The following is a 13,492-nucleotide window of genomic DNA, read 5'->3' as shown; positions in this document are numbered from 1 at the left end:
ACTTAAAAATGAAGTTTGGATTTGGCCAGATCTGCCAAATGGAGCCAGTACTAGCGGTCTAAGAACTTAGCTAACAAGGCCCCAGTCTGTAGGCTGGTCATTATGGTAATTATTTAACATATAATAATAATAAATAGGAATATATTATCTCATAAGGCATCTCTTAGTGTGCTATAAAATTTCTGCTTAGAATTATATAGTCATTGTCACCATACCATGGAAAGCATGATAACATGTGACACAGTTAACTGCCTTTTGTAACAGATAAGAGTTTTCCAAATTTATAGTAGAAAATTAAACAGTAAATCCCCCCCCCCAAAAAAAAAAAAAAGATTGGAAACTCACTCTGTACTCTCCCACTGCACACTTCTGTTTCCATATGCATCTTGGTAGCATTTCAACTTTTTTTACATAGGGTCTATTATGAAAATTTCCTTAGGCATTAATGAGGATTAATTATTTCTCTAAATTATCTTCTAAGTGACTTGAGAACCATTCAGCAGGTAGGTATATCACGCATTGGGTGAAATAATTGGAATTTCTTTCTGTTTTACAGGAATATTTTACAGAAATACATCTGCAGCTTAAGAGAGTGGACTTTAAAAATCTGAGCAAAACTGAGGGTGAAAAACTATCTCGCAAACAACTAATAAATATGAAGAATAAATAAAAGAAAGAAAGAGGTGGTGGTGATTTGGTGACATGACTGAAAGAAAAAGTCATTGCAATATGTAGAGAAGGCTCCAGACTGCCAGCTTGTGGTGAGTGTAGCACTGTTGGTGTAGTGATAGTGTAAGGATATAGGTTCTCCATAAAGCATGCAATCTGAGTTGTAAGTATGTGAAATAACAGCCTTTAGTAAGATGGATATCAGAAAGGTCTATGCAAGGCATCTGGAAAGGAAGAAAGCAAAACCTTTCTTATTTAAACTCAGTAGAGTAAATGTAGGGTTTTCTTTCTTTTTTTTTTTTTTTTCCCCCCTGTCTCCCCACCCTGTCCTGCTTATGCCTTGTAAGTTGTGTTATCTGTTTTAGATATTGTGAATAAATACCTTTGTTTGCACTTTTAACTTAACTTGACACGAATTAAAAGTGATTTCAAAGTAACTGAACATCAATAAGTCATTCCTCATTCAGGACTGTAGTGAACTTATAAACTGGTGCCTTTAACAACCTGCAGAGTACCTAGCTCACTGTTGTGTTCTGTAGGATATCAGAAATCTACGAAAGCGTGGTCCCAAAGAAACTGTTTGGGTTGTCTGGAATATAGGTGTCAGAGAAAAGGGAGCGTCACCCAAGTAGCCACAAGTAACTTGTTTTCTGTCATTCTCAATACTAGGGAACACACTGAATTTAGAAGGCTCTCAGGGAGCCTACACTAAGAGCCTGAGATCAGTTGGCAACTAGATTAAATCTTAGTCCCAATTACTACTACTATAAAACTTAAAATATTTCTTTTAAATGTCCACTTCTCTGTCAATATTCTTTGTTACATTTTTACTAGATTGCACAGCTTCAATTACTGCAGATAGAGCTTTGTGCTCTGTGGTCCTAGAGTCTGTCTGGCCACTGAACTGTTCATCTTAATCTAAATTTTTCCTTTCTTCCATCCATCCATTTCTTGGTAGTGAAGATAATGTTGATATTGTAATGATGAATTGATGTGGTTCTGTCTTCCTAAATTTGTATACCATTGGAAACTTTGAATGTTTTAATGGGCTATTGATAACACCAGTATAAGTAATATCAACTGTTTTGATGCTCTTATCTAATTTTAGCAGAATTATGCAGCTAATATGTTTATCTCCAAACCTACTCCAATACTATTGTTTTCCCTACTGAATCACTCAAACCTTCAGCTTCACTTCTGACAACTTATATCAGTGATGCATTTTCAGTATGAAACCATGAAGACAAACTATGTAAAGACATGATACTTGTTAAGCACACAGAACTGCTACCTTTCGTATGCATTAGGATAATATGTTTAATAAAATAACTTTTTTCTTTTTGTACAGAATCCACCTGCTTCCAGGGCCCCATGTAGAACATGAAAACTTAATTATTAAAACCTTAAAATAAAGGCCAGGAGTACCAAATTTGGATGTCCAGTTTGATTTCATGAGGGTATGATTTTTAAAAACACTTAACATAAAAGAGTACTTTATATTTAGCATACATATCCCCTTAACTTCAGCTGGCACTTGACACTGTTCATTGGACCCAAGGTATGAAACTAGATGCTCAGAAAATTAAAGAAATGAGCAGTTATTCACTACTTAAAATTTCTCCCAAGTAATTTGCCTGGCATAATACAGAGTCTTTGTGGCAGAGACAAAGATAGAATTTGGTTTTTCATAGTAGCATTTCCTGCCAAAACCATGATGCTGTTGTCATTTTATATTAATTGCCTTGTTTATTACAAACACAACTGGCTAATCTCTGTATTGTCCTGGATTTATAGCATGCCAGTGTTGTGTGTCAGTGGTTTCGGTGCGGAGCTGTATATAAGACAGAATGTTCATAGGATTCATTCGTACTATGAATAGAACAGACATATAATATGTCTGTTAGGAGTGCTCAAGTTGAAGATCCTATTCTAGCATCTTTTGGAGCTTATTGAGGTTCTGCTGGCATAAGGGGGTCATATTGCCTTATACATGATTTATATATGCATGAATTCAGAAGATCTCTTTATTAGCCAGCATCAGGCACTGGCCAAGGTAGCCGTGTCTGAGACAAGGTAAAGAAACCTACATAGGGCTCATTACTGTATACTTTTTAACTGAGACGTAAGAGTAGGGTTTCTCTGAACAGAGGATGCCTTTCTTTGGACTCTTTTGAAGCAATGAGTTATGTCTGGTTTTTTTGTTTGTTTGTTTTATGGATGTTTTGTTTGGAATCTTGCTTCTGGCTTTTTTTTTTTCTTTCATTGTATTTTTCCTCCCTGGATTTTGATATGACCTTGCTTTGTAGTCCTTCCCCATGTAAATGAGGAGACAGGGCTTTAATTCTGAATGAGCCCATCTATTTTGGGATTTCTTCTGCAGTAAATGACTAGGGATTCTAGCAGCAAAGCTTCCTCCACTGCATACCATCTTAATCATCTGCAGACCAGGTCTGTCTTCTAGAGTGAATGAGGAAGAGGTAGTGTTGTAATTAAGACTGGATTTGTGTCTCAGTGCTGATTGAATTTTAATTATACTAAGGCTGAAGTATTGACTCATAGTAAACATCCGAGGCTCTTCCTTAGTGCTACATGTTTGAGTGACCTAAGGAGGAAAAAAACCTTCAGTCACAGTTCACAGTTCATTAGATGCCAGTTACTAGTTGTGATAATGACAACTAGGAACTAAGAATGGAGAAAGTCACTCTACGGGATTTAATTTGTAAAGGTTAATAATAAAGTTCTGGAGATCTAAAGGATCTCCTTAATTTTATATATAAGAGAACCACTTCTATTCTGAGGATGAGAAAGATGGTACATACAGGAGTTGAGAGTTAGTGAGGCCAAAAGACGAAAAAAGACTTGAGTTCTTCAGCAACTGGTGAACATGGATGAATACCAGTAGTATTTCATTTCTGTTGACCTTTTTGTCACAATATGGTCAATAACTTCAGCATCAGAGGAATCAAAGGGAAAATGTACACAAGTCTCCCTAACAATAGAACCATGAACACATTCAATAAAGATTTAGGAGTAACAAAGGTCAAAGGTTTTCTTTGATATTTGAGGCCGAAAGGTTGAGTTCTGTTCTGGAATTGTCATTTAAGACTTTGGACCTTGTATTCCCTGCCTTTCTGCCTAAATATTGATGATGACTGGGAGATGGGTCACTGATGCATGTATTTGTCTTCAAATACAGTAGTTTCTAACAATTAACCAAAAGAGGTGCAGAAACATTACACCCCCTCACAGACTGAGTGTTACCAATTGTGTTTTTGCCATCACATTGGTGATAGTAGGGTCTCATGATAGGGTTTGAAGCATTTTACACAGAGTGCATACTGCTCTGGATTCTGCGAGTTTGGGAGCAATCTCTCTTTTGAGAACAACTGCTCTTGTGCAGTCATACCCCTGATTGCCTTGCCAGAGCCATTCACCATGACTGATAAGGTGAGATGGAAAAACATCCCCTTGCAGGATTGAAGGACAGCTTTACCATAGTAGGATTGTATCTCACAAGACATGGTATTCTAGGGGGCATTGAGACCCAGGGGAGTAAACTGTATAGTGGAGAAGCCAGGCTTGAAAACTTGATAGGGATAGTTTGGCTTGAGGCATCATACAGAGAGATGTTATGTGACTTACCAAGATTAGGCAGTTTTGTTTTGCCATGGTGGTAGGATGAAGACCTACACATTATACATCATGGAGGTCCAACCCCTGTCCTGAAATAAAGATTCTTGCAGATACTAAGTGTCGAAGCATTCCACTGAATTCTGCAAACTGGATGAGTATGAGATGAGATATCAAAATGCCTACAAGGAGATTCTAAAGAATCTGTGGAGTAGGTTCGGCCTTTTTCTTGTCCCTTTACCAGCCAGCTTTTCAGACAGGGAGAGGGATATAGAACCCCATCCAGGGAAAGTATGTACCACTTCGGTGCTGTGGCGAGTCTTGAGTTGGTTATTATTAATCAGTGAAGATGATACTACGTAGGTAATATCCTTTACCAATGTAGAAATGTCTCATAAAAATTGATTCTGCAAGGGAAGAGAGGAGGACGCCAAAGCAGATGAATGACTTCTGTATTTCATTGCATGATTCTTCCCTGTTGAAATGATTTTCTTGAGCATTTGATAACTGGTGCAGGTGGAGGCTGCTAAGCAGAAGATATGCCTTCCGTGGAAGTCTTTTTTGCACAGTGAGTCAATAGTGGCAACTTGAGTCAAAACCTGATGCTGATAAACAGGAGCATGAAGATTCTGGTGGACTGGGACCCAAAACATATTGAAATAGTGCCAGAAAGGCACTAAAAAGGTCCTGTTGTCCTCAAACAATGGTTCGGAGGACCAGCTATATTTCTGCTTGAAATGGTATACTATCCCAGTAGCATTGTTTTCCTCCCTTCCCCAAATTTCCTCCCCCCCCACCCCGAATGAGAGAATACTGTTGTGAGGTATTGAGTTTCACTTGTGAGATGGAAGAGGCAACAGAAATTGACATCTTCAGTATTATAGAAGTGTGCTCAGGACTGATTAAATGTGCCCACCAAGAAAAACCACATATTGCTGCATTTTGAAAGGATATGAGCTAACATACTGATATTTAACATCAGTAATCCTTAGCATTATTGAATGGATATCTAGCTATGGAGCACTGTAACTTTGGTGGTAGTGAAGAGAAACTGGAGAAGCGCCAGACTTGCGCATCAGATGTGAGAATATAGACACCATCAAGCGCTCTGTGGAAAATTTGTCTCCAGTTATAAAGCATTTGTTCAACTGGAGAACAGATATACATGTGGATTATCACTTAAAAGACAGAACAACATGTTTTCTAGCCTATATGGGATTTTATTATTGTTAGCACTAGCTTCTTGACAGTATTTGTCACCCTAGTCATTTTTATCTCAGCCTGTTACTTAAGACTGTGCAGTAATGTATGTGATTTAGTATGCTGCTTCCTCTTTAATACCTTTCTCTCACAAGCTGAATTCCTATGCAACTACATGAACTTAAGTCAGGATGTGGTAAGATTTCTGAGACTGACAATATGATTATTTAAATGATGTAACCAGAAAGTGATTCCTCATAAGCTGGACACAAATGAGCTCTATAGTTCATATAGTCTTCTCCCCCACCATGTGAAATTGAAGATGCTTGGGCAATCTGATACTAAAGATCTATTTCTGCAGTGAGTGCAGTGTACAAATGTTAGCTCTTTCAATGGATTCTGCTTTGTTAGAAAGCAACGTGCTGGATGGTCCCTGGTGGGGAAAAACAAGTCAGAAAGTATTTGTACTCCCTATCCTGCAGGAATTCGCTAGCTAAGTTACTTCAGTTCTCTGGACCTTAATTCACCTTCTACAAGTAAATTATGACAGGTGTATCTATTTCTGACTTCCTAGACATAAACTTATTGGTGGGCAAGCTGCTGTTTGAGGCAAGCAAACACTGTAGTACCAGAAACCATGCAAGTGTAAACAGGTAAGTTACTCTGAAGAAAGCTTTACCCAGTGGGTGGTTGTTACAGATGGATGAAGAGGGCTGTACGCACTCTTCACTGCTTTTCTTTTTAATACATACAGGGCTTCCTCCGTATGACAGGCAAAGACAAGTGTTTGTCTCGGACTGGGCTAGCTTAAAAGATATTTAAGCATGTGGGTGCAGCTGTCTCACAGCAGCATACACAGTAAAATCCTCCGGATCTGGAATATGGCTGTAATGGCTGTCTGAAAATAATACGTAACAAAGGGTATTCTTTGCATGGAGAGCTAGAAATAACTTGCTTTTGCTCTGTTGAAATGTAAGGATATTGCTGATTATTTGAAAGCAAAAGCACGACCTAGGTAAGAGTTAACTTTCAAGCCCTGACGTTCCCTAAAGAAATATTAAGTGCCAGTTACTGTCGTTTTGAGCCTGGTCTTCCAACAAGTGAGTGCTGTGCCGTCTGCTGCCTCCCATTTTGCTCACCCCGAGCTGGGTGTTGGGCTTTCTCTGCAAGGGCGGACATTACCGAGCTGAGCCGGTGAGCCCGAGGGAGCCGCGTTGCTACCCGCCCGAGCAGACATCTCCAAGCAGGCGCACCGGCGCCGGGCCGGGCTAGACCGGCCTCAGCCGGCGCCGGCTCCGCGCGGGGCCGCGGCGGCCCCTTCCCGCCACGCTCGCTGAGGCGCGGCGCTGCCGCCCTCCCGCACCGCGCGCGGCCCGTGCCTGCTCATGCCAGGCCGCGAGGCGCTTCCCCCCTCCACCCCCGCGGCCGCTGACGGCAGGGCGGGGGCGGGGGCAGGGGCAGCTGCAGGCCCCGCCCCGCAGGGCGGTGCGGCGGCGGCGGCCGGGCTGGGCGGTGCCTGGCGCCCTCACGTCCCTTCCCTCCCTCTCCCTCCCCCCCCCGTCGGCGCAGCGCTGTGGTGAAGCCGCATTGTTTGTGCCGAGGGGGGAGGGGAGATTCTCAGCCCCGGGAGCTGAGCGCCGAGCCCGCAGCCGGACTGCGACTTGCGCCGTGCCTCACGAATGCGCCGCGCCCGGCTGCAGCCGCAGCCCCCCACCCACCGCCGGGTCGCCGCCGGCAGCGCGGCCCTCGCAGCGCCCGCTTGCCCGCCCGGGGCTGCTGGGCGCGGGACCAGGCGGCAGCACCGGCGGGACCTCCGCCATTAAAGTGGCCGCAGCGTCGGCCCGCAGCGGCGGAGCGGGAGGGTCTGTCAGCCGCGCTTCAGCGGCTCCCATAGCGTGAGTGAAGCCGGGCGGGCGGCGGGGCCGGGGGTGCGGGGCCGGCGGGTCCCGGCGCGGCGCCGCAGAGCCGGCGGGGGGAGGGGAGGGCGGGCCGGGCACGGGCGGCAGGGGAGGCGCGGGGCGCAGCGGGCGGGGAGGCTGCGAGGGGGAAGCTGAGCGCGGCGGTTTGGGGGAGGGCGCCGCTCGAGCTGTTTTGTCAGCCGCCATATTTGTGGGCCGAGTATTTTCGCGGCAGGGAGGGAGGTGACTGTTGGGAAGGGCTGGAGATGATGGGCCCGGGCAGGAACCATCCTGGCGGCGGCCGGGAGGGGGGGATGCCGCGGCCGGGCCGGAACCATCGGCGCGGAGGGGTGCGTGCGCCCTGGCGGCTCCCTGGGCGTGGGCAGGAAGTGCTCGCGCAGGAGCCGGCTGTGGGCGGGCCGTGGGCAGCGCGGCCCGGCGGGGGCGCTCCGGGGCCGGGGCGAGCGCGGCATCCCGGGAGGCGGGGGAGGGGGAGCTGCCGGGCGTAAACAGCGCCGGCGGCCTCCTGCCAGCATCGCTCACGCCCGGAGGAGCAGTGGCTCGGGCGATGCCCAGCGGCGGAGCCTGCCGCAGGCTGCTCGGGCGGGCCGCGCGAGCCCCGGTGCTCTGCGTTGCCCCGGGGTAAGCCGTGCTGCCCCGCAGCCGAGGCGAGAGTGGTGTCTGCCCTGCGTGCATGTGAGCAGCGTTTGCTTACCCTCATTGTCTGGGACTAAAGAGCATTCCTGTGTCTTTCTCTTCTTAATGGCCTGCATGAAAGTATCCATTGAGAATGGAATTCCCTTTTCCACTGGTCAGGGGTCCAGGCACCAAAGGCAGTTACTTGAAGAGGAGAGCTAGATGAACTAGGAGAGACATTGCGAAAGGGATTCCTGATCAAAAAGCATATGTCGTTATACTTCCCTGTGGTTTTGGCTATCCCACACCTTAATAAGAAATACTTCTGCTTCATATTGTGCATTCCACATAAACAGCTGTCTTGGTGCACTTTTGTTGCAGTGAGGGAAAGTGTCTGTTGGTGACTTTCTTCCCAAGTGGCTGATGTGATTCCAAGAGAGGAAAGCTGTGGGTAACTTTCCAGTTTCATCTCTTACAGCCTTTGAGTTGTTGTTAGAGGCAGAATAGTGCTAACGGAAATACATTAAACTATTTGTATTTTGCCATAAGCGTAATATTTCTATCAATACTGAGCAGAAACTGGTGTCTTAGTTTACGGGTTTTTAAACCTGTGCACGTGCTCTTCATTCCTGTGGATCTGCAGCTTACTACTGAAGGGAGGAAAGAGAGGTGCCTGTGATAATTAGCTAGGAAAAGCAAACCAGTTTGCCAGCCACGAATTCATTATGCAGAAATCTGGTCTTCCTCTACAGTATTTTTAGGATATTTGTAAATGGGGGTTAAAAAAATAAAAAAAAATGTTTCTTTAGCTCCCAGAACATTTAAGCTACTCACACTGAATTTCTAGAAAATTAGACCACAGGAGTACCAATTCCAATTCAGTGTTCATTTCATTATATTTGTAGGGTATCCATTTTCCATTTAGCTGTGATTGTAAAGTTTTCTGATTTAGCTTTATTTACAGGTGAGTATTACAGGAAAGATGCTTAGATGCTAGTCCAATCATGTTTATCCTTCTAGTTCATACAGTTTCTTTTATCTGGCATTTATGACAGCAGCGCTGAGTCCTAAAGGAAGAAGTTGTGCTTTAAAATATTTTCTTCCTGTTCTTGTTGCCTGGTTGCAGCCATGCTTAAGAATTTTGGGAGGGGAGGGGTAAGAGGTTGGAAATCTGGCCTTTTTTTTGCTTTTTTTTTTGCTTTTTTTTTTTCTATAATACTAGGTTAAGTTAGATGGGTAAGTGTGGACAAGTAGCATATTTTTTGACTTCTGAAGGCTTCCTCTCTCATCCCTCCCCCATTAATTTGTCAAAACAGTCACTGTCGTGATGAACACTGTGGATGGTTGTGTGTGTTTAATAGTTGTAGGAGGAGACATTAGTTTTGTCTAGATGTTAAAGGCTTTTTTTCCCCCCCTAGTGCAATTGTAAGAGGGAAACTTTTTTAATGGTCTGTTTTTTTTTCTTGCTTGTTGATTAAATAAAAGAAATACCAAAGAAAACCCAACAGCATAAAATGATACGATATTGATTTGTAGCAGGTTGCTGTACATTGGTGCATCAGTGTGTTTTATCTGAGTAATCCCTAATGTTGCTAAGTATGTATGTTAGTAAACAGAAATAGGGGCCGGTGTATTATCTCGGGCCCCTGAATTACAAATTCTAATGTGTGAACTTGAATTCCAGCTAAATTATCAGTGTCTCTTTATTTCTAGTTATTGGACTTTTTATAGCACTGTTAGTGGTTTAAACTTCTTCAGTCGGTAAGAAATTGATGTACTTTAATTGTATATTGTCCTGCAGAATTAAATTATTAAGTATTTCACCCAAACTTACATGAAGAGGGGTGATCTTTTGTGTTTGTCTGTTTATAGAGAGCCAGTGAGAGATCTGTAATGATTAAAGGCTGACTGTGTCTTTTCTGTGTGTTTATGCTATACAAACATACAATAAGAGTTAAGGAAGTGTTATCTAAGTGTCAGATCTATAAGTAACACTGGCATGAATAATAAAACTTAGATTTTTTTTTTCATTTGTCCTTAGGAAAACAAGGTCAGTTTGTGAGGGCAGATAAAACTAGCTCTTGAGAGGGTCTGATCTAATGGTAGCTGCTTAAAATATCTAGTCTTCCCTTTAAAGGAGTTTCTTCAGAACTCTGAAGGTACGCTTACGCTTTCAGAGGGATTGGCATCATAAACTGAACAAAAGCAAACACAGGCTGTGAATAATTGATATGTTAATTGTTCCAGTCTTCCCTATTTTCTTCATGTATTAGCTATGCCTCTCTTTCAGTGTAATTATATTTTGATCTCTGTGTTTGTCTATTTGTTGTATGCTAACACTAGTTGAATTATTTTAGCAAATAACACTGACTTGAAATGCAGGATTTCTGATTTGATCAGAATTAGAATGGTGAGGCCGTAATACTTTAAGCAAATGGTTAAAGATCAAGAGTATTTTTTTTTCTGTAGCTCATGGTTATGCTTGCTGTTTATTTATTAGGAATTTGGTAGGAAGAAAAGAAGAGGGAAAGAAAACAAACTTTTTAGCTTGACTTTATCGATTTGTCTTAAAAAAATATTTTCAACCCTCAGAAGAGAAAAAACATTAAAGTATCAGAAGGGCATCAATTTAAAATACAGAAAGTTATCTATTAGAACTTTTTGTAATCAAAATGCATGTTTAATGGTGGGAGAAAAAAGCTACCTTTTTGTATGGTGTATGGTACATATGCTGCTCTTATTCCAGCAGAAGATAAAACTTGAAGTTATTTTATTTAGAAAAGGCTTGGTTTTGGATTTAAAGGGAGTGAGATTTTTATCTACCCTAATTGTTCCAAGAACAAGTCCTGAAGAATTGGTCAAGAGAGATGGGTGTTTATATGCATGTTTATATATGCACGTACGCACATACACAGAGTGTGTTTTTCAGTATGTTCTAGGTTAAATCTACTTTACAAGTTCAGTGTTTCATAATTATAGTCCAGGCTTCACTGTCTTGCAAATTACATTGTGTTCTTGTTATTTCATGCATCTCACTGGAGTTTAGAGTTTTAGCGCTGAATGAGGATCATCCTCCTAATGTGAGCCTATTTAAAACAGTAAAAATTACATTGGCGCTAGTAACTTTCTAGTAATGGAGATCATGTGATTTTTAAATGTAGCACTTACAGAAACTTCACTGAGAGCTGAAGAAAGCCTGTAGGTGTTGAACAAATGTCAAAGTACAGACGCTCTTATTAATTGGAAATTTTGTATTATGGAGATGGCCTCTTACAGTGTATCAAAACTGTAATCTTTTTTTGTGGCACTTCTGAAATGTTTTTTTTCTGTTACAGAATTATTGCACTTAGTGTTTCTGTGGCATTCTTTTTATAATATGAATTCTGTACAGTGGTGCTTATATAAGAAGCTAGTATTTAGAAGATCTTACTTGTTATCGTTAGGTAAAAATTTTCAAAACAGCATGAGCAGTCTTGTTCAGTAAAAGGTGACAGGTTAACTGATCTCTTGGAAATCGAATAGATAGTTTGTGGGTTATAGAACTTTAAAGGTTTTTTCTTACAGAAATAAAACTAATATTTTAATATAAATGTTTGTAGTTCATTATACTAACTGTTGGTCTAATTTTAGGTAAACATTACCAAATGAGGAGAAAAGGAAGATGTCATCGAGTATCGGCAGCAAGGCATTCTTCTTCCCCATGCAGTATTAAGCACTCCCCCACACGAGAAACCTTGACATACGCTCAAGCTCAAAGAATGGTTGAAATAGAAATTGAAGGTCGCCTGCATAGGATCAGTATCTTTGATCCTTTAGAGATTATATTAGAAGATGATCTTACAGCCCAGGAAATGAGTGAGTGCAACAGCAATAAAGAAAATAGTGAAAGACCACCAGTTTGTCTAAGAAGCAAACGGCATAAAAATAACAAAGTGAAAAAGAAAAATGAAGCTCTCCCAAGCTCACATGGTATACCTGCTACAACAGCTCCACTTCCAGAACCAAAAGTGCGGATTGTTGAATACAGTCCACCTTCTGCTCCTCGGCGACCTCCAGTTTATTATAAATTCATTGAAAAATCAGCAGAGGAACTTGATAATGAAGTTGAGTATGACATGGATGAAGAAGATTATGCATGGTTAGAAATAATAAATGAAAAGCGGAAAAGTGATGGAGTGTCAGTTGTGTCACAAAATATGTTTGAATTCCTTATGGATAGGTTTGAAAAAGAGTCCTATTGTGAGAACCAAAAACAGGGTGATCATCAGTCTTTAATTGATGAAGATGCGGTGTGTTGTATATGCATGGATGGTGAATGTCAGAACAGCAATGTAATTCTGTTTTGTGATATGTGTAATTTAGCAGTGCATCAGGAATGCTATGGGGTGCCATATATACCAGAGGGCCAGTGGCTCTGCAGACACTGTCTGCAGTCCCGTTCTCGGCCTGTAGACTGTGTGCTGTGCCCAAACAAGGGAGGTGCCTTTAAAAAGACTGATGATGATCGTTGGGGACATGTTGTGTGTGCTTTGTGGATTCCAGAAGTTGGATTTGCCAATACAGTTTTTATTGAGCCAATTGATGGTGTCAGAAACATTCCCCCAGCCAGATGGAAGTTAACATGCTACCTCTGTAAACAGAAAGGTGTTGGTGCCTGCATCCAGTGCCACAAAGCAAATTGCTATACTGCATTCCATGTGACGTGTGCTCAAAAAGCTGGTCTATATATGAAAATGGAACCCGTGAAGGAACTAACTGGCAGTGGGACAACGTTCTCTGTGAAAAAGACTGCCTATTGCGATGTACATACCCCACCAGGTTGCATAAGGAGACCTCTAAATATTTATGGAGAAGCTGAAATCAAAAACGGTGTTTGTAGAAAGGAGGGATCAGTCAGAACTGCTAGGTCTACTTCAAAAGTCAGAAAAAAGACAAAAAAGGCCAAGAAAAACAGTGGTTGAACCCTGTACAGTTATGCCAACAGTATCTGCTCCTTATATCCCCCCCCAGAGGTAAGCAAACCATCCAACTGAGAGAAATGTGCACTTTATTTGTCTGTTTAATTGTAAGCCAATGCTTAGATACAGATTTAGAAGTCTTTATGCATTTCTTATATACCTTCCTTAAAGGCCATACTCAGAGGATTAATGTAAATTGCATGTGCTGTACTTTTTTGAAATTGCATTAAAAATGCATTAGCTTCCCCGTGGAAATCAGGAGATGGTTTGTCTTGTATTCAGAAATTTTTTTTTTGCTAAACCAAATTATGTTTGTGCTTAGTTGTTGTTGTTTACAATACCTTTGAGAATTAACTACTTAGTATAACATATATGTGTATTTTTATATATATACACACGTGCGCATGCTCTCTCTCTTTCTCTCTCTTCTCTCTCTCTCTTTCTCCCTCTTTCTCCCCCTTTCTCCCTCTTTCTCCCTCTTTCTCCCTCTTTCTCTCCCTC

General features: G+C 42.0%; 1 protein-coding gene across 1 annotated transcript in view; it reads left to right on the top strand.

Annotated features, from left to right (window-relative positions):
* The first annotated feature begins 10,175 nt into the window (after positions 1–10,175).
* Positions 10,176–13,492, top strand: part of BRD1 (bromodomain containing 1) — a 59,636-nt gene continuing 56,319 nt past the window's right edge. The window contains 3 exon segments of the mRNA XM_064506228.1: positions 10,176–10,192; positions 11,664–12,979; positions 12,981–13,045. Of these exon segments, the coding sequence (XP_064362298.1) occupies positions 11,678–12,979; positions 12,981–13,045 (1,367 nt within the window). The 5' untranslated portion in view covers positions 10,176–10,192; positions 11,664–11,677.

The sequence above is a fragment of the Dromaius novaehollandiae genome, chromosome 1, assembly GCF_036370855.1.
Source record: "Dromaius novaehollandiae isolate bDroNov1 chromosome 1, bDroNov1.hap1, whole genome shotgun sequence".
Classification (NCBI taxonomy): domain Eukaryota; kingdom Metazoa; phylum Chordata; class Aves; order Casuariiformes; family Dromaiidae; genus Dromaius; species Dromaius novaehollandiae.
This window is presented reverse-complemented; position numbering and strand designations above follow the sequence as displayed.